This window comes from Oreochromis aureus, linkage group 3 (assembly GCF_013358895.1).
Source record: "Oreochromis aureus strain Israel breed Guangdong linkage group 3, ZZ_aureus, whole genome shotgun sequence".
NCBI classification, from domain to species: domain Eukaryota; kingdom Metazoa; phylum Chordata; class Actinopteri; order Cichliformes; family Cichlidae; genus Oreochromis; species Oreochromis aureus.
The window spans coordinates 46,720,938-46,743,553 of NC_052944.1; the positions used below are offsets into that span (position 1 = coordinate 46,720,938).

General features: G+C 40.7%; 1 protein-coding gene across 1 annotated transcript in view; it reads right to left on the reverse strand.

Moving 5' to 3' along the window:
- LOC120433835 (protein NLRC3-like) overlaps positions 1–22,616 on the reverse strand; it is a gene marked incomplete at its 5' end in the record, with an annotated part of 43,910 nt that overhangs the window by 12,936 nt on the left and 8,358 nt on the right. The window contains 2 exons of the mRNA XM_039600783.1: positions 14,811–14,984; positions 18,827–19,000. Coding sequence (XP_039456717.1) covers positions 14,811–14,984; positions 18,827–19,000 — 348 coding nt within the window. The remainder of the gene's footprint in view (positions 1–14,810; positions 14,985–18,826; positions 19,001–22,616) is intronic.

The window sequence follows — 22,616 nt, forward strand, 5'->3', positions numbered from 1 at the left end:
AAAAAGCAGAGCATCATGAGAAGTCCACCAATAGCCTGAGCCTATAGCAGCATAACTAAGGGATGGTTCAGGGTCACCTGATCCAGCTCTAACTATAAGCTTTATCAAAAAGGAAAGTTTGAAGCTGATCTTGAAAGTAGAGAGGGTGTCTGTCTCCTGAACTCAAACTGGGAGCTGCTTCCACAGCAAGTTCAACATAGCAAGGCTTTCTTTGTATTAGCTGCTTTGACAAAACCTCAAATCCCAGTCAGAGATGATGAGTATCATCACAGTGATGATCATTTCTCTGTTAGCCCAGGCTTTCTGCTTCAGGATCTGTGCACGCTCACATAACAAGCAGCACTTTAAACATCATTTCACTCATTTCACTAAATGGATTGACTGAGCATTGCCTACAGATGAATTGGTGCTAGAGATCATAAAGAACATCAAATAAAACAGTCAAATTCAACGCTTTATATGGAAATATGAGATTAATGCTGCAGACAATCATTAACCTGCTGAATTCATGAACATCAGGAATGCAGTGAGTGGTAAAATAAAGATTTGAGCTCAGTGTTACTGTCTATTCCTAACATATTCCTAACATGATAGCTGCACTTTAGAGCTCTAAAACTGGAACTGACACATATTTAAACACTACATGTTACTCAGTACATTCAGTCCTGACACTCGCTTACAGTCCAACAAAGGAAACATGGAGATCACATCAGTTTGTCACCAGATCAAAATCTAATTATTAGGGTTGGGCAAGTTAACCTGTTATTATCACGTTAGCTCATTAATTGATTAATGCCAACAATTATTTTATTGCACATTAAAACAGTTTTTAAAATCATCATTATTGTGAAAGTGCGTGCTCACTGACTTTGAATAAAAAAAGCCATAGGTTACAGGAGGGATGGGATGTTGATCAGTGCTGGCTTGAAATGGGCATCATTATTCGTCTCAACCAATGAGAGCATTGATGGTGGGCCTAATACTACTCCAGCGCTCACATGAACCGGGACAGAAAGAAATGGGCAGGGACAGAAAAATGGAGACAGGTACAGATCTTTGGCATGGACATGTTCATTTTAAACTGTTCCAGAGGGCAGTGTTGATACAACTAAAGTTATTTGGAAGCACTGCCAAGTTTAGTTTTCTTATCATCGATGTACTTCAAGTCTGAAGTATCACTTAAATGCATTGCACGCTGTTGATGGCGGCAAACAAACCACCCAAACAAACAGTGGCGGGAGGCTTGGGCAGACTATGTTGGATCAGCTTGTGGGAGGAGTCTAGATAAATCAAAGAAAGACAAGCGAACAAATGCAATAGTGAAGTGGTTAGCTACAAACTGCAGGCCAATTAGTGTTGTTGAAGAAGTCAGTCTGAGGAAAGTTCTTAGGATCAACAAATGACTGCATGTATGAGCCTCCCTCAAGACGCACCATCACAAGAAGAATACATGAGCTGTAGAAAAAGGAGAGACTATGAAAGCCATGGCGTTACAACGTGCACCAGCTGTTGGTCTCTCTGGAGACCACTGGACGTGGCTCAGTAACCGTGGTTACCTGGGAGTTCCAGTACATGATATTAATAAAGAGTGGGAGCTGCGCTCAAATGCTCTGTCTGTAATGAAAAAAGAGACATTTGACTGAAACGTGCAGAACATTTGATTCGTGTTGCACAGCAGTGGGACATTTGAAATAAAGTCAGCACACTCAGTACAGACAGTGCAAGAAATATGGTGGCTGCTGTCAGATGTCTGCCTTTGAACACATCCCCTGCATCGCGCACGTTCTCGAGTGTTCTGTCACAGTATCTCTGCACAACAGTGAGTTTGACAATGTCCTGGCCAAATGCAGAAAGGTTGTGGGCCACTTTAAACACAGTCCAGCAAACGCTGCAGAATTAGAACAGCAACAAACTGAACATGGACAAAAGAAAAAGTCACTGATACAAGACAGTCTAACCAGATGGACTTCCACTCTGGACATGATTACAAAGGATCTGCAGAAACGAGCAGCCGCTCAGGGACGCCCTCACCACACACAACACCAAGTTTGCCATAGAAACTACAGGTGACATGGACAATGTGCAGAGGTTGGAAACACAGCTGGAACCCTGCAGGTATATTTAACATGATTTCTTTCTCACTGTCCTGTCTCTGTGTGAGAGAGAAACAGCCTCTGTACGTGTGTGTAAATGTAGCATGAATATGTAGAGGACATGCTTGTGTATATAAGTAAATGAATGCTCTACATTCTCATTTGAATCTTTGATTATTGTTTCTGTTACTGAACTTCTGGGAGGAGAAAAGTTGGTTTCATGGTCTGTGATTCTGCCCGTGTTTTGTCATCTCTCTCGCGTGATGGAGAGCTCAGATGATGACTGCTTACGTGGTCAAATTCAAGTCTACATTCAGAACAAACCTGGAGACATGCAAACAAAATGCCAACATTGTATATGTGAAAACTGCTACTGCACTGGAGCCAGATTCAAGGAGCTCAAGTGCTTACCCAGATCTGAGAGGGCTGAAGTTTGGGCCTCAGTCACCAACTTACTGAAGGAACAGAGGGTTGTTGGAGGGAAACCTGTGGAAGCAACAACATCCGAGCCACCAAAGAAAAAGTTGGCATTCTTGGCTGCTTCATCAGAGTGTGATTGTGAACAGGAGGAAGACTCAGCTGAGAACAGTGTGGTGGATACAGAGCCCACCACCAGAGGCCTGTCCATTAGAGTGTTGCTCCAAACATACAGCACGGCCTCAACTGCACACAAGTACTTGGTCACAGCTGCAACATCTGTGCCTGTGAAAGGTTGTTCTTTGCTGCTGCTCATATTGTACAGAAGAAAATAGTTTCTTTATCATCAGAAAATGTCAATGAGCTTGTGTGTCTTAGCAGCTGCCTCAGTGCAGAGGAGGAAGAAAATGTCAAGTCAGAGGAAGATAAATGCAGTTCATGTTGTCAACTCAACCTGGACTACTGAAAGTATTTTTCTTTGTCTTGTTTCTGACTGAGATTCTCTAAAGGAAATCCAGTACAAACACACACTTCACACACTCAAAGTCACTGCACAGTAAATGAGCCGATAAGCGTTTGTGCTGCTACCTGATAACAGAAAAATAGTTCTGCTGGTTCCTGTTCTGAAAACACACATTTATAAATGTTCACTTGCTGTTGATCAAAGGTGCCTGTTACAATATTATGATGGCGGCTCTGGACTCTGAGGGGAACTTTGTTTGGAACAAACTAGATCAAATGTTCACGTCCTGGCAGAGGCAAAGAACTTTGATTTGATATTTGATTTGATTAGATTCATGTTTCAGCTCAGATTGACAGAAATACCTGAACTGCTACTGTGTTAAAGGGAATACTGCTGTTAAAAAGCACCTGATTTGTTTGACATCTATTCAAATAAGTACACAATACACTACTTTTGAATTCATGATTGAATGTTGCTGTAACAATGCCATTAAAGGTGATTCAAAGTGTTCATGGTTGCCCAGCACTACAAATGATTGTACAAGTGTGACTGATCCACTTTCTAATGTGTGTGTAGCCCACACTGTGTCACTGTGTCACAGGTGAGTCTGTGTATCCAGGTTCTATGAGGAGAACAGGATATAGTGAATTAGTCCAGCAGCTTAAAGTCTGACTCCATCCTCCATTTAAATAACTCACACCAACAACTGAATACCTTTGCCTTTGTGTAGCTGACACTTCATTTTAATGTCCTTCTATTCTGGTTCAACTTGTTTCAGTTTCTATAAGCACACAGGTTTCATCAGTGACTCTATGACCCCAGTAATCTTTGCTGGGCCTTAATGCTCTGAACAAAGCTGCAGATCACAAGACTAAATAGAAATGAATCAGTCTTTCATTTCTCACTTCTGTTTGACTTCAGCTCTCAAGGTCCCACCATAACCCATGGAAAGAATTACTGTCCATCCAGGCTCCTGGACATGGAGCTGATGAAGGTGGAGTATTGTGAGGGCTGATGGAGATGATGATGAAGATGTGAATCCAGCAGTGGGTGGATGGCAGCATCACCATGAAGGATCAGTGTGAGAATACATCATCATCCACAAAGAAAACCTGTTGTTATAAAGACACAGTCGCAGCTTGTGGCTGCAGTTTGCTGGTTTGCTAGTTTGCTGGGAGCTAAGTCACTAGTACACAATGTTCCCTCTAATTTTTCATGTGTCTGAGCGAACACACAAACTCCCTGAGTGGTCCTTGGACCACTGTGAGCAACAGCAGACGTGTGCACTGTGGTCACGCCAGCATGGAATCCATCCAAGTTACATGGTTTATTAAAATAATCAAATTACAGCATTTACATTTATGGTAGACTATTTTTAATGAAGTGCTTTAGCCCACTTACAATGAATATTTAAAAAAATCTTGTTCATGATCTGTGTAGTATGTTAACACTATTGGAAGTAAAAATAACTTGAACTCCAATTTTGAAAACACAACTTTCTTTTTTTCTTTTTTTAAATAAAGCTCTGACTTGTATTATGAGTATGAGTCTGTGGTCTGGGAGAGGGTCCTGTAACTCTCTGTCTGCAAAATACAGTATATAATGACCAATGATGGGCAATTAATTATATAGTTCTTCTTCAAAAAAGTAACTGAGTTTTGCAAACAACAAAGTTTTTTGCAGCTATTTACCTAAAAATGCTGCCAAGGCAGTTTTTTAAATAAACATTTCAAACTTTTTACAGAACAATCAGGTGTTCTGCATCAAATTTGATGCCACACAAATTATTTGCGCCACTCCAAAAAATAATTTCTGTCCACGATGAGATAAAGGAGAACAACAGCCTGATACCTGCAGGCCTGACAACAGGAGATGTATCACTTCTATAACACCTGTAACATTCAGCAGTTGCCTCATTGTTCCGACACACACAAGAAAACTACTGACTACACTACACACTAACTACACAAGACAACACACTAACTTTAGACTCCAAACACGCTAAACGTCGCAAATCTCTCACATCTCAAAACACCCCCATCACTCCTAAAACTTCCCCCCTTCCTAAACAAGTAAACTCTTCTCTCACCCCAACCAGTCGCAGCAGATGGCCACCCCTCCCTGAGCCTGGTTCTGCCGGAGGTTTCTTCCTGTTAAAAGGGAGTTTTTCCTTCCCACTGTCGCCAAAGTGTTTGCTCATAGGGGGCCATATGATTGCTGGGTTTTTCTCTGTATCTACTGTACAATATAAAGCGCCTTGAGGCAACTGCTGTTGTGATTTGGCGCTATATAAATAAAATTGAATTGAAAATTTAATTGAAATTGAATTAAATGCCATGCTGCCATATCATTTTTTGATTGGTCGACATGGTACATTTTTCCACCAATAGGAAAGTGTGGGGTTTTTTTGGTTTTGTTTTTGTTCACAGGTGGAGAGTGCTTTCGAGCGCTTTCATCATAAAACACCGTATTTACCATTTCTTCCCGCAGTAAATATAAACAACAATAGTATTCAGGAAAAAAACAAACATTGCACATTTTTTTTTATCATAACTCTGGTTTTACGTGGCCTATCAACACAATTTAAAAACTGGTATAAAGTCCACACGTTTTCCGTCAATTGTTCTGTCTGTGCTTCTCACATCTCCAGTGGTTGTACACGTCATTAACGTGGCTTCACTCCTCATCAGCCATGCCGCTTTGCTAGCTAACACACCGGTGTCGGCACATAAGGACGCTGTCATAGCCTGTCAACAATGTTGATTAGCTGCATATGTACGAATGTCAATTGCATCATTGGCTGGAGCAGCCAGTCACCAGTCACTTACTGACTCACACTGCAAAACAGAATGAATTGTTAATGTATTTATTTTCATTTCAATTCAGGTTAGATTTTTTTTTTTGTGTGCAACGCAGATTTTCTGTGCACGGAGACCATGCCAGCAGTGCGCGATTGTGCACGCGTGCAGCTTAAAGGGAAGATTGCTAGTACATGTGATGCTAAACTCTGTAAACTGTGTGAACAGCTTTCATGGCTACTCTGTGTTACTGTTGTGGAAAATAATAGATTGCTCAATATGCATTAAACTTAAAGGGGATCTAATTTGTTATTGTTTGTTGGATCGACATGATCTCGTAGTCTGCTGTTTCATCACTGTGCTGATCTGTCAAGGTTGTGGGAGCACGGGACAAAGTGTTGGCGAGGTACATCTGCAAGCCTTTTTTGTATACCACCTGAAAGTTGTACTTTTGCAGTCTGAGCACCAGGCTCTGCTGGAGCTGAGTGTATGGGCTTGTTTAGGATTCTGACCAATGGCTGATGATCAGTTTTGATTTGGATCTGCTTTCCATAGATATAATCATTGAATTTGCAACATGCGAAGACAGCTGCAAGAAGTTCCTTTTCGATCTGCGCATAGCGCATCTCAGTCTGCGTCAGAGTACGAGAGGAGTAGGTGATCGGGGCGCCTTCCTTAAGGCATGCAGCTCTGAGTCCATACTGCGAGGCATCACACATAAGCGTGACAGGTTTCTGGAGGTCACAGTAGCTGAGAGTGGGTGGACTGGTTAGACTCTGTTTTAAAGCATCAAATTCGACAGTCACTTGGTGTTCGCTCTCTCTGCGGTAGAGTATCACTTCCTGTTCCTGTTCCAACACACAGTGGTGTTTTTGAGTAGCTTATCTGCATAGCAATTTAATTAAAAACTTTTAGATACCTTCTTTTTTCAAAGTATAATTTTCACATGCTTCATCCAAAGCACACTCTGTGTACTCACTACCTAATTTATAGCCAAAGTATTCACTCACTCTGTCTTTACTGTTTCGCTAGCTTAGCTTAGCTCGTAGCCAACTTGCTAGCAGCATGGCCTCTTCAGCTGTCCCTCCTGCACTTTCCTGCTCATTGTGTCAGATGTTTAGTTACTCCTCGGCCTCCTTTAGCAGTAATGATACTTGTAACAAATGTAGCATATTTGCAGCTCTGGATGCCAGGATTACTGAATTAGAGACTTGGCTTCGCACCCTTGATACACCCATAGCTTGCCAGGCCCCTGTAGCTGGTGCAGCCGAAGGTAGCGTAGGCCCCGCCAGCTGTTCCCCGGCAGACCCCAAGCAGCTGGGGAAAGAGGGCGGCTGGGTGATGGTGAGGAGAAAGCATAATCTTAAACAGAAGCCCCGGGTACACCACCAACCTGTTCATGTGTCTAACCGTTTTTCCCCACTCGGCGACACTCCCAGCCGGGGGTCAAACTCTGGTAATTGGTGATTCTGTTCTCAGACATGTGAAGCTAGAGACACCAGCAACCATAGTCAATTGTCTTCCAGGGGCCAGAGCAGGCGACATTGAGGGAAATTTAAAACTGCTGGCTAAGGGTAAACGTAAATTCAGTAAAATTATAATTCACGTTGGCAGTATTGACACCCGGTTACGTCAATCGGAGGTCACTAAAATCAATATTGAATCAGTGTGTAACTTTGCCAAAACTATGTCGGACTATATACTTTTCTCTGGTCCCCTCCCCAATCAGCCCAGGAGTGACATGTTTAGCTGCATGCTCTCCTTAAATTGCTGGCTGTCTAGTGGTGTCCAAAAAATTATGTGGGCTTCATAGATAATTGGCAAACTTTCTGGAGGAAACCAGGTCTTGTTAGGAGAGAAGGCATCCATCCCACTTTGGATGGAGCAGCTCTCATTTCTAGAAATATGGATCGATTTATTAACCGCCCCAAAATATAACTATCCAGAGTTGGGACCAGGAAGCAGAGTTGCAGTCTTACATGCCTCTCTGGAGCCTCTCTCCTCCCATTACCCTCCCAAAACCCCATCTCCATAGAGACTGTGTCAGCTCCCAAACAGACAAAAAACAAACTAAAAACCAGCAAAAAACAACTTAAACATAAAAAATCACAAAGGAAGAACAATACAGTATCCACATCTGAACCAAAGAGTAAAACAATGAAATGTGGATTAATAAACATTAGGTCTCTCTCTTCCAAGTCTCTGTTAGTACATGACTTAATAACTGATCCTCAAATTGATTTACTCTGCCTTACAGAAACCTGGTTACTGCAGGATGATTATGTTAGTTTAAGTGAATCAACACCCCAGAGTCATTCTAACTACCAGAAATCTCGAAGCACAGGCCGAGGGGGCGGCGTGGCAGCATTTTTTCACACCAGCCTATTAGTCAGTGAAAGACCAAGACAGACTTTTAATTCATTTGAAAGCCAGATGCTTAGCCTTGTCCACCCCAGCTGTAAAACTCAAAAACCAGTCTTATTTGTTATCATCTATCGTCCACCTGGGCCTTACACAGAGTTTCTGTCTGTTTTCTCAATCTTTTCTGTTATTAGACTCAATTGGCTTCTCCCAAAATGTAAAAGAACCCACCCACCACTTTAATCACACTAGATCTTGTTTTAACATATGGCATAGAAACTGAACATTTAACAGTGTTTCCTGAAAACCCTCTCCTGTCTGATCATTTCCTGATAACATTTACATTTACATTAATTGATTACACAGCAGTGGAGAGTAGACTTTTACACAGTAGTTGTCTTTCTGAAAGTGCTGTAACTAAGTTTAAGAATTTAATCCACCAACTGTTATCATCGTCAATGCCCTGTATCAACACAGAGCAGAGCAGCTACCTGAACGGTACTCCAACAGAGGTCGATTATCTTGTTAATAATTTTACCTCCTCACTACGTACGACTCTGGATACTGTAGCTCCTGTGAAAAATAAGGCCTGAAATCAGAAGTACCTGACTCCGTGGTATAATTCTCAAACACGTAGCCTAAAGCAGATAACTTGTAAGCTGGAGAAGAAATGGTGTGTCACAAATTTAGAAGATCATCATTTAGCCTGGAGAAATAGTTTGTTGCTTTATAAGAAAGCCCTCCACAAAGCCAGAACATCTTACTATTCATCACTGATTGAAGAAAGTAAGAACAACCCCAGTTTTCTTTTTAGCACTGTAGCCAGGCTGACATAAAGTCAGAGCATTGTTGAGCCAACTATTCCTTTAACGTTAACTAGTAATGACTTCATGAACTTCTTCACAAATAAAATTTTAACCATTAGAGAAAAAATGAACCATAATCATCTCACAGATGTAACATTATCTACAGCTACTTTTAGTTCCATTGATATTCATTTCGACTGTTTTTCTCCAATTGATCTTTCTGAGTTAACTTCAATAATTACTTCCTCTAAACCATCAGTGTGTCTTTTAGACCCCATTCCTACAAAACTGCTCAAAGAAGTCCTGCCATTAATTAATGCTTCAATCTTAAATGTGATCAACCTATCTCTAATAATCGGCTATGTACCACAGGCCATCAAGCTGGCAGTAGTTAAACCGTTACTTAAAAAGCTATCTCTCGACCCAGCTGTCTTAGCTAATTGTAGGCCTATCTCCAAACTTCCTTTCATTTCAAAAATCCTTGAAAGAGTAATAATAATAATAATAATAATAATGATACACTTTTTTTATAGGCGCCTTTCAGACCCTCAAGGTCACCTTACAAAAACACGTGAGCAATAGCAGGATATATTAAACATGGTAAAATCAAATTTAGACCTAGACAATCATAAAAGTATAAAAGCAAATATAAAAACTGAGCAAGTTAAAAATGGACTAAGACAGATCAGGTGTATGCAATTCTAAATAGATGAGCTTTGAGACGTGATTTAAAAGTGGTGAGACAGTGTGTTGTCCGGAGAACAAGTGGAAGTGCATTCCAAAGTCTCGGGGCAGAACAACTAAAGGATCTGAGTCCAATGGTAGTCAGGCGAGCAGGTGGAACAGACTTAAGGGAAGCTGAAGAAGAGCGGAGTGTACGAAGGGGTGAGTATGTATGGAGAAGATCGGATAGATATGGAGGAGCAAGGTTATGAAGCACTTTGAAAGTGAGAAGCAGGATCTTAAATTTGACATGGAGGTGAATTGGAAGCCAATGGAGCTGTTTAAGAACAGGTGTTATATGTTCAGTGGATCTAGTTCTGGAAATAATGCGAGCAGCTGTATTTTGAACTAACTGCAATTTATGGAGGGATTTATGAGGTAGACCATAGAGAAGAAAATTACAGTAATCTAAATGAGATGTGACAAGAGCATTGACAAGTATGGTGGTACTGTGTGGAGTGAGTGAGAGACGAAGGCGGTTAATATTACGGAGATGAAAGTAGGAAGACCGAGTGATATTATTTATATGTGCTGTGAAGGACAGAGTGCTATCGAGGATGACACCAAGACTCTTAACCTGAGGGGAGGGTGTGACATCAGAGTTGTCAATGGATAATGACAGACTGGTTGGAACTGTAGTCAGTTTTGATCTGGTGCCTATTAAAATGAATTCTGTTTTATTGACATTAAGTTTAAGAAAGTTGTGAGTAAACCAGACCTTGATTTCACTTAAACAGTCAGAAATGGATGTGGGTGGGAGAGCAGCTGTGGGATTGGAAGATAGGTAGAGCTGGGTGTCATCTGCGTAGCAGTGAAATTGGATGTTATGCTTCCTAAAAATATTACCTAGGGGTAGGAGATAGATGATAAAAAGTAAAGGACCCAGGACAGAGCCTTGGGGTACACCGGAATTAACTGGAGTAGATACTGATCTGTGAGGGAGTAACTGAACAAACTGTGAGCAGCCAGAGAGATAAGAGGCAAACCAGGCGAGTACTGTACCGTTGATCCCAATAGATGCTAATCTGTGAAAAAGTAGTGGTCAAACAGCTAACTGATCATGTGCAGAGGAATGGCTTATTTGAAGAGTTTCAGTCAGGTTTCAGAGCCCATCACAGCACAGAAACAGCTTTAGTGAAGGTTACAAATGATCTTCTTATGGCATCTGACAGTGGACTCCTGCCTGTGCTTGTCCTGCTAGACCTCAGTGCAGCGTTCCATACTGTTGACCATAATATTCTATTAGAGCGATTAGAGCATGCTGTAGGTATTACAGGTACTGCACTGCTTCTTAATTCAGATAAAACTGAGGTTATTGTACTCGACCCTGAAAATCTTAGAAATATGGTATCTAACCAGATTCTTACTCTGGATGGCATTACCTCAGTCTCCAGTAACACTGTGAGGAACCTTGGAGTCATTTCTGACCAGGATATGTCCTTCAATGCATATATTAAACAATTTTGTAAGACTGCTTTCTTCCATTTGCACAACATCTCTAAAATTAGAAATATCCTGTCTCAGAGTGACGCTGAAAAACTAGTTCATGCATTTATTACTTCTAGACTGGACTACTGTAATTCATTATTATCAGGAAGTCCTAAAAACTCCCTGAAAAGCCTTCAGTTAATCCAAAATGCTGCAGCAAGAGTACTGACAGGGACTAGAAAGCGAGAGCATATTTCTCCTTTATTGGCTTCCCTTTATTGGCTCGCTGTTAAATCCAGAATTGAATTCAAAATCCTGCTCCTCACATACAAGGTCTTAAATAATCAGGCCCCATCTTATCTTAATGACCTTGTAGTACCATATCACCCCATTAGAGCACTTCGCTCTCGCACTGCAGGCTTACTTGTTGTTCCTAGAGTATTTAAAAGTAGAATAGGAGGGCGAGCCTTCAGTTTTCAGGCCCCTCTTCTCTGGAACCAGCTTCCAGTTTGGATTTGGGAGACAGACACTATCTCTATTTTTAGGCTTAAAACTTTCCTTTTTGCTAAAGCATATAGTTAGGGCTGGACCAGGTGACCCTGAACCCTCCCTTAGTTATGCTGCAATAGACGTAGGCTGCTGGGGGATTCCCATGATGCATTGAGTTTTTCCTTTCCAGTCACCATTCTCAGTCATTATGTGTTAATAGACCTCTCTGCATTGAATCATATCTGTTATTAATCTCTGTCTCTCTTCCACAGCATGTCTTTACCCTGTTTTCCTTCTCTCACCCCAACCATTCATAGCAGATGGCCGCCCCTCCCTGAGCCTGGTTCTGCCAGAGGTTTCTTCCTGTTAAAAGGGAGTTTTTCCTTTCCACTGTCGCCAAAGTGTTTGCTCATAGGGGGTCATCTGACTGTTGGGTTTTTCTCTGTATGTATTATTGTAGGGTCTACCTTAGAATATAAAGCAGCTTGAGGCGACTGTTGTTGTGATTTGGCGCTATATAAATAAAATTGAATTGAATTGACTCTTGATGCTGCTTTAGCCAGCACCACTGAATGTCTTTGAATGTTAGTTCGCAAAGTGGGGCTGAGAGCTCGCTGAAATTAGCAATGAACTTTCCTAGATAATTAATCCCCCTTAAGAAACGTTGGAGAGCTGTGACATTTTCTGGTGTGAGCATATCCTTAATTGCTTTGATCTTTGCTGGATCAGGCTTTAAGCCCTTGCTTGTGAATACATGTCCAACATAACAGACTTCTTTGAGTCGAAATTTGCACTTTAGGGGTTACGTCTCAGTTTGACTTCCCTCGCACGGTGAGTACCTTTCTGAGATTCTGTTCATAATCTTTCATATCTCTTCCGCTAATGATTACGTTGTCGACGATGACATCCAGCAAAGATCTGCTCCATTGCATGCTGGAACACCTCGCTGGCTGAGTTTATTCCATATGGCATTCTAAGAAAGCAGAATCTGCCAAATGGACAGCTGAAAGTTGTGAGCATGGATGACTTGTGGTCAAGCGTTATCTTCCAAAACGAGCATTTCGCATCCAGGACAGAAAAGACTTTGGAGTTACGCATTTGTGTGGCTACCTCCTCTATAGTACGCATAGTGATGCGGGCGTTTCAGCGCTTTATTTAGGTCTCTTGGATCAATGTAGAGTCTGACTTCATCTGAATTTTTCTTGTGGATCGCCACCATGGAGGACACCCATTCTCTTGACTCAGTGACAGGAGTGATCACACCTAAATTGACCATCCAGGTTAATTCTGCTTTAACCTTGTCTTGCATTGGTACTGGTATTTTGTGTGCAGGCTTTACTATTGGCATGACTTCTTGGTCTATTTTCATGGAATAGGTAACCGGAAGCTTACCAAGTTTATCTTCAAAGATGTCTGAATACTCTGAGAAGATCTGTTCTGAAAAGTTCTTTTCCTCATCCATGGCTACATGGTAGACTTCTTTGTTTAATGTGATTAAGTCTAAGCGGCATGAGTCTGGTAGGCCAAATAGAGGTTGTATGTCTCGTTTCACTACAAAGAACTGCAGAGGGTATTCCTTGCCTGCAGAGTTGCATGAGAGTGTTGCTGTGCCAGCTGTTTGAATCTCCTCACCTCCATATGCCACCAGTTTGGTTTTCGGTGATGGCAGGAGTTTTTCATCTAGTTTCAGTTGTGCAATAAGGTCGGCTGGCATGACATTACATTTGGCACCGGTATCCACTTTGAGCTCTATTGGTTTTCCATTGATATGCACAGTTGTGAATTCTTGTACGGAAAACAGGGATTCACAGTGTCTATATTGATTCCATTCACAAAGAACATTTCCTCATCACTGCTGGGCGCTTGCATCTCAATGTGGTTTACAGATCTTTTTTTAAATCCCCTTGTTTGTGATGACTTGCAGTATTTCTGGAAGTGATTCCATTTTTTGCATTTATGACATTGCTAGTCATATGCTTGGCATTTATCTCTTTTTGCTTCTTGGCTGCCTCCACAGTTGTTGTAGTTAGTTATTGCGTGAGCGAGATTGTTCTGATTGTGTTAGTTGTAGGCTGCATGGGGATTCCCATGATGCATTGAGTATTTCTTCTTCATTCACCTTTCTCACTCACTATGTGTTATTAGACCTCTCTGCACTGAATCATACTTGTTATTAATCTCTGGCTGTCTTCCACAGCATGTCTTTTATCATGTCTTCCTTCCCTCACCCCAACCGGTCACTGCAGATGGCCGCCCCTCCCTGAGCCTGGTTCTGCCTGAGATTTCTTTCTGTTAAAAGGGAGTTTTTCTTTCCCACTGTCTCCAAAGTGCTTGCTCATAGGGGGTCATCCGATTCTTGGGTTTTTCTCTGTATGTATTATTGTAAGGTCTACTTTACAATAATAAGCACCTTGAGGTGACTGTTGTTGTGATTTGGCACTGTATAAATAAAATTTAATTGAACTGAATTATGATACTCAGATTTAACAGAACTGAGAGGGAGTGATTAAAATGAACACTGTCAGTCCAGTCAGTCCTTGTATTACTGTCTAGTTAATAAAGAGTGAATATGGTGCTTCTGATTCTAAATTCATTTGTTTTAATTACAAATGTGCACACGGTCATTCTGACCTGGAAATAGAAAACAATCCAGGAGCAATCTGTTTAGGTTCACATTTACACGATGGTTGTCTTACAGCTAGAATATATATGAATACATCCAGTCTTAGCCTCTTCAACACAATATGTTTAATCTAATCAATGAATGCCCAGCATATCGCAGTGAATATAATTTAAACAATCACTGCACCGACACTTCCTATAACACCTTTTCATGTTTAAGTGAGGCAAATGAGTCATATCACCATGAGAAATGCAATATGTGCAAACATATACTTCCCAAAACAGAAAATTGATCTCATCTTTTCCGTCAGAAATAATCAATTTGATCATATTTTTATTACTAAAATGTTCAGTTTCTGATTTATAAACAAACAGAGTGTGTAAAAACCTTGAGAATACAGTAAATAAAACTGAAAAGTTTGGTAGATGAAGCGCTGCTAAAACAAAGATTTTTGACTCAGAGGATCAGAGGACATTTCATTGCAAATGGAAAACAGAAAGTGAACAAGTACCACTAATAACCTTAGACCCTGATTGCTTACATTAAGATATCTTTATCAAGTTACTGTTTATGTTAAATGATTTTTAGTGGAAATTTTTAAAGCCTGACCTGAGAGTTTCCATTTTACAGTGTGGTCTCTTCAATCCAGCAGACAGAAGCTTCACCCCTGAATCCTGCAGGTCAGAGTTACTCAGGTCCAGCTCTCTCAGACTAAAGGACTGGGAACTGAGAGCTGAGAACAGAGCTTCATAGCCTCTCTCTGAGAACTTACAGTGACTCAGTCTGGAAAAAATGAAAGATAAACATTAAACAAACACTGTTCTTAAATCCTGTTAAATCCTGTTTCAGAAATCTTTCATTCCTTACTAAAGTACAACAGATCATCATCATCATCATCATCATTTATTTATATAGCACTTTAAAAACACACCTGGTAGACCAAAGTGCAATACAAATATGCATATAGTAATAAGATAGCAGAAACCAGACATAGCAATAAAATTAATAAAAAAAAATGTCAGTTACCTACAGAGTTAAAAGCCAGGGAATAAAAATAGGTTTTTAATAAAGACTTAAAAGCTGGCACTGATGTAGCCCGTCTAATATGGAGAGGAAGGTTATTCCAAAGGTTATCCAAAGGTTATTCCAAAGCATCGGCGCTGCAACAGAGGTCTCCTCTAAGTGACTTTGAGACCGAAACCAGCAACTGCTCAGCTGACCGAAGGGAACGAGTGGGGACATGGGGCTTCAACAAGTCAGACAAATAAACCGGTACCAGTCCATTTAGAGATTTAAAAACCAATAAAAGGACTTTAAAACGGTTCCTAAATTCAATTGGAAGCCAGTGTAGAGAGGCCAAAATCAGAGTGATGTGATCAAATTTCCTTCAGCCAGTTAAAAATCGTGCTGCAGCATTTTGCACTAGTTGCAAGCGTGACAAATTGCCCTGCCCAACCCCTATTAAAAGAGAATTGCAATAATCTAATCGTGAAGTAATAAAGACATGAATAACACTTTCCAAGTCACGCTTGGAAAGAAAGGGCTTAACCTTCGTTAAACGTCTGAGGTGATAGAATGCTGATTTTACCACCCCGTTTACATGGTCATCAAAGGTAAGTGCAGAATCAATTTTAACTCCGAGATTTGTGATCGAACTCTTTAGTTGGGAAGTTAAAGTTGCAAGATCAACATCTGGAGTCTTCCGATCATTAAAATTTAAAAAGTTTTTTGCCATCCATGCCATCAATAAGGCAATCAAGCAGAGGTCGACTTGGAAGACTATCAGAATGACTAAAAGGTAAATAAAGCTGGCAGTCATCTGCATATAGATGGAATGGCACTTTATGTTTTCGGAAAATCGCGCCAAGAGGCAAAAGGTACAGTGAAAACAATAATGACCCAAGAATAGATCTCTGTGGCACACCCCAAAGCAGAGGGGCCACAGAGCATGAAGCCGACCCCAACTTAACACTAAAGGTCCTATTTAAGAGATAGGACTTTAACCACAAAAGTACCGAACCAGAAATTCCCACACAGTACTGTAAGAGGGAGATCAGCAATTCGTGATCCACTGTGTCAAATGCAGCGGTCATGTCCAACAAGACCACCACTGCATATTTACCACGGTCTGTCGTTATCAGGATGTCATTCATAACTTTTACGAGGGCTGTTTCCGTACTGTGAAATGGCTTAAAGCCGGACTGAAAGATTTCTGACAATTTAGAGTCATTCAAGTAGTCCATCAACTGAGTATAAACAATCTTTTCCAGAATCTTACTAAGAAAGGGAAGCTTAGAGATGGGTCTAAAATTTGATATGACTGAACTGTCTAAGCCTGGTTTCTTAAGTAAAGGATGTATGACTGCATGCTTAAATTCCCTAGGTACTTGACCAGACAAAAGACTAGTATTAATAATGTTCAGAATGTGTGGTCCGATGGTAGGAAATACCTTTTTAAGAAAACGGGGAGGAACAATGTCATTTGGAGAGCCACACAGTTTAGCATTCAACACAAGTTTCTCTAAATCAGATAAAACAATTGGTAGAAAAGCAGGGGAACAAACTTGAGCAAGAACCATGCATGGCTGGGTCAGCAATAGGTAGAGTCGGAGGTCTCAAACTAGCAACCTTGTCCACAAAATATTTAAGAAACTTATTGCACATAACCGCAGAAGAGTGCAAAAGAATATAGCCTTCCATATTAAGTACAGAATTTATAGTGTTATATAGAACACAAGGGTTATGCGAGCTGGCAGCAATAAGTTGGGAAAAATAAAAGTGCTTGGCAGCCTTTAAATGGCCTGTATGGCCTGTATTTATATAGCGCTTTCTAGTCCCTAAGGACCCCAAAGCGCTTTACATATCCAGACATCCACCCATTCACACACACATTCACACACTGGTGATGGCAAGCTACATAGTAGCCACAGCCACCCTTTACTGCTCTCTGATAGACTTTCCAGCTAGTCTTAACCCTCGCGAGGCAGGCGTTGCCGATTTGCAGCAGTTAAAAACTAACAACATACATATTTTATGAGTTGTTTTTTTTTGATAATTTTCCCCAAATATCAGATTTTTCCTGTAACTAAAACTTAATTTGAACCTGAGAGGGTTAAGAGCTTGCAGAGAGACATACAGCCTATCTTTTTTCCACCGTCTTTCACATCTTCTACATTCTTTTCTAGCGGCTCTGGTAAAATCAGTTAGCCAAGGACTAGCCTTTGGCTTACACTGTCTGAATCTAAAAGGAGCGACAGCGTCGAGGACAGATTTACAAGCAGAATCCAAATAAGAAACTAATCCATCTGAGGTGGACAACTCAGGAGGATAAGAAATAAGTTGGTCAAACAATATGGAAAACCGCTCAGCAGTATCTGAGCCAAAAGCACGATAACATCGAGCAGGTACAACCGCTTAACAACAGGATTAAAAAGAACAATGTTACATAAAATAGGCATATGGTCAGAGAACACCGCATCCTCGATGAGTACGTTACGGACAGATAAACCATGTGACAAAACCAAGTCCAGTGTATGACCACGTTCTTGAGTGGCACCTTTAACGGACTGAACAAAATTAAAAGAGTTCACTAAGTCCAGAAAGTCCTTAGCCAGGGGCTTCCCCAGACAGCAGACGTGTATATTAAAATCACCAAGCAAAAGGATCTGGTCATACCGTGATGCACAGTCAGCAAAAAACTCTGAGAACTCGGATAAAAACTCCTTATTATATTTTGGAGGCCGATAAACAATCGCACACAACAGCGAAGATGAGTGGCCCTGTTCGCACAAACAGAGTTCAAAACTGGTGTGGTGTGTTGATGGGGATAGCTGCTTAAAGTCAAGATGATCCTTAAAAACAACAGCTAGCCCTCCTCCACGACCAGAAACTCTCGGAACACTAAAGAAGGCACAGCCAGCCAGCAATAATTCAGAAAAGGCACTTAACTCACCGGGTGGAATCCAAGTTTCAGTCAAGCAAAGAAAATGCAGCGCATGGGAAGAGAAAAATTCCTTCAAAATTAATGTCTTATTTGCCACCGATCTGGCATTAATTAAACCCAACCTGAGAGGAATTGGCTCGGGAGCTTCCGAGGCGGCAACAACCAGATCCACAGGTCAGAGGCTTGTTCGGTCCACTCCACACCAACGCAGATGTCGAAGAGGAGGGGATTTTCAGAACCCTTCTCAAGAGATCCCACAACAGGAACCAAGCAGGAGTCCACCGGGTCCAAAGCACGCAACGGCACCAAGAGTCGCGATAGATGGGTTACAATTAAATTTATTGGCTAAAATACACTGCTCAACAGAAGAAGAAAAAAACAACAACACCAAAACACCAAATGGTACTCAGCAAAATTATCAAATGCCAATCAGGCTCCATGTGCCGGGCAGTGAGGGCAGGGCAGTGCATTAACACCAAAACAGCTGACACTGTTCAGTGCTGATCAGTAATTCTCTCTGGTACTTAATCATAAATTATCAGTTTAACAGAACTTTAACTGACTTGATGCTATACTGTGATTAAAAGGTGTACCTTTATTTAAATTATTTTTTTTTCAAGTATATTATTTTTATTGGTTAATTCTGTCAATTGATGAAAAACACAATATCACTTGATTTCACCTCAGAGTATTCAGTTTACAGTGTGGACTCCTCAGTCCTGCAGAAAGAAGCTTCACTGGTGAATACTGCAGGTTGCTGTTACTCAGGTCCACCTCTCTCAGACTAGAGCACTGGGAGCTGAGAACTGAGGACAGGGCTTCATAGCTTCTCTCTGACAGGTTACAGAGACTCCATCTGGGGAAAAAGAACATTTTTAAAAAGTCCATGTCTTATGTTAAAGACTTTAGAAATGTGGCAGATTACCATAACTTCAGAATAAAAAGCTCTCTGTCACTGTCTCCCCCTCTCGTATGTATTTAGTAAAAAAGACAACAATAAAAGCTGACCTTGATTTGCTTAGAATTTTAATTGACTACATGTAGAATTACTAATTCATAAAGAATTCAGAATATTACTTCATATTACAGGGCTCTAGAGTGCGACCAATTGGGTCGCAAATGCGACCAAATTTTTCAATGGTGCGACCAAAAAAATTCCTATGCGAACAGCTATTCGAGTAAAAAAACAAAACAAAAACAGGTCTCCGCAACTCTGAAAGTCTCCGTGTGGTCAACAACAGACACACATTATGCCCCTATCGTGGTCTAAACCAATCAGAGATAGTCAGGGGCGGGACCTCTCTGATTGGCCGTGGTCCAGATATTCCTGTAGTCCTTCGCATGTACGTTTAAAAGTGCAGGCGGGCAGAGGGAGGTGAGTAGCTTGAATAAAGCGATATCGATTCATTAAATCCTGAATCGACTTTTAAATATAAATGTATTTTATCATAAACGCCAGAATCTCAGGTTAAAGCTCACAAAACTATTTCAACAACCACCAAAAAGCTAAAACAGTAAATGAGAGCAGGTAAACGGATTCAGCACAAAGACATAAACACAGAGCGGACCTGACGCATCACAATCAGCTTTCTCTTTCTCTGCGTTCTCACCCGACGGTACGTAGATGGACACACCGTTGGGGCCGAAAGCCAACAGCTTACTGATTCTGATGTGTCGGCGGGTGCGCACTTTGTGTTTACGTCTTTTTTGAGCTAGTTTCTGAGCTGCAGGTTTTGTCAATCTCTGACCAAAATTCACTGAACCAGCAGCAAAAGAAGATCCAAACTATGCTTCACATTTGATAAACATCGTCATGAATTCCCTCTGACTGACTTTTGTTTTTTTGCTTCCACAACGATAAAAATCACACTTCCTGCATAGCTCTCTCTCTCTATGTACTTCAAGAACAGTTTCCCATCTCAAATCTCTGTTTTCTGCATTATTCGTTTGCTTATTGCCCACTAGTCTACCGCTGTTTACAGTGCTGTCGATCACTATTTTTTTTTTTTTTTTTTACTTAAATGACCTCGGACAAGAAAGCCTAATTTCTGCTGTTCAATACTAAAGAAATTTAAACTATTTAAAACTATGCAATATTGCTGAATATTTTTAAGGTTATCTGCTATAAAAAGCCAGGCCAGGAAAATCTCCTTCATGTTTTTCTGTTTTATCCTCAGTTACTTTGACACAAAGGCATCTGCTGTGATGTTTACACCTCTGATGACATCTCGCAGTGTCAGTACTGATGAATGATCAGAATTATAATATTTCTAACTGTCTGAGGCAAAACTGAATTGAATTGAATGGATTATAGAAATCAGTTACGATACCCAGCCCTAGTGAGTAGCCTAGGCCTGACAGAAGTGGATTTAGCTGTGGGTAATGAGAAAAGATGAAAAGAACGATTGATAACTTGTTTGTTAAGTTAAGGCCTGATCCGTCTGAAATTCATAGACAGTGCTCTGACACGGAGCCATCGACCTCTGAATGCTGAAAAAACACAGTGTATCCAGAAAACATATTATATGCTGCGATAAATGCACTGCCCGAGTGTCCCCTCTCCCCACTGCCTTTCAGCGGCAGGCAGCAGCAAACAGGTCGTCAGAGGAGGCAGATGTGATGATTAAGTTTAACATTGTCTACAATGTTGCCAAAGAGTGCCAAAGCACTTTAAGCACAAGCACTTTTTCAGTAACTTATCTTTCTTGTGGAACTGTGCTCCAAATAAAGAACTTTGTGTTGACAAGATTGTTAGTTAATCATTTACAAATCGATATTGTCTGTATGGACAGTAATTTTCACATAAAAAAAGGTGAACATGTAAAACTGCAGTGTTCAGCGATGCGATTGAAAAAATTGAGGGCACCTAACTTTTGTGCTGTGGACTTAAGGTTGCACCAGCACAAAAAAACCATCACAAATTTCCATAATGAGACATCGAAATCTGGCACATGCTTTGATGAGGGGATAACGTCCGCTGCAGAACTGTGTGTGGATGATGATGTGTGCTGGTGCACCTAAGGAAAAAAAGTTAGGCACACCAGTGCAACCATGGCAAAAAGTTAGTCTAGAGCCCTGTATTACCTGAGCATTTCCAGGGTACAATCTGGACTCTCCACTGTAGCAGACAGAAGCTTCACTTCTGAATCCTGCAGGGTGTTGATACTCAAGTCCAGCTCTCTCAGACTAGAGGACTGGGAGCTGAGAACTGAGGACAGAGCTTCACATCCTCTCTCTGAGAGATCAGGGACACTCAGCCTAAAAAACCCCCAAACAAATCATCATTTGAAAAATTGCCATTTGATCACAAACTGTTTGTGATTAATTTAAAACACTGCATATGTTGACTCTTTAGAAGAAAGAAAATGTCAGTGTGCATTACTATTTATGGATAATTAAGAACTTCATATTTATGCGGGGAAAAAATATCAACGGCCTGGAACTTGATCATGAAATCCAATGTTAAACAAAACAAGTGATGACTCTTCATTCTGTGAACAGGTGATAAGCAAGTCTGTAAGTATTCAGCAATGAGACGGCTGGCTCAGATCCTGGTGAGTGAGGGCTAGTTAGACTCCAGGACTGCAAAAGTCCTTTGATGTTAATAAGGTTGAGATATGATCGAGAGATTCTGTGAGACTGAACCAGTAAAGTTTTCATAGAAGTTATTTCTGCTAAAGCAAAGTATCAAGTCTCATTCTGAACAGTGTAAATGTCAGTGTCCTCTGGGTCCTTACTGGACATTGTAGACTGTTTACAGTCAAACACAAAGTGCACAACATAGAGAGACTGACAAAAAAAAGCAAGCAAGCAGATCTGGTAACAGAAAATGAGAAGAAAGACAAGGAATAAAGTTTCAAGTTTCAAATTTCAAAGCATTTATTGTCATATGTACAAAGAAAAAAAGCACTTCTCTATGCAATGAAATTCTTTTTTTTTTGCTGTCCACACACAGATGCCGGTTTAAATATATAAATAAAACAATATAAAATACAAATAATATAAAAGAGTGAAAGAAGACAAAATTTAAGTGTGAGGCAGATGTATGTGCAAAGGAGCTATGAGCTTGATATGCAAGAAGACAATGTGCAAAAATTATTGTTAAAATAGCTCAGCTGTTCAAGAGTCTGATAGCAGTGGGGAAGAATCAATCAATCAATCAATCAATCAATCAATCAATCAATCAATCAATCAATCAATATTTATTTCTATAGCACATTTAAAAAGGACAGTGTCCAACAAAGTGCTTCACAGAAGGTAGCAAAGCAGATTACAGCAGAATGCAACAAAAACAGTTAATACAATTAAAGTTACAGTTACAGTGACAATTACGGTTACAGTAACATAGCACAAATGCAGACCGGGTGGAAGTCCGTGCTAATTTGCTTCAAAGGCTAGATGGAACAGGTGACTTTTTAAGCGGGATTTGAACGATTGAATGGATTCTGACACACGGACATCGATAGGAAGAC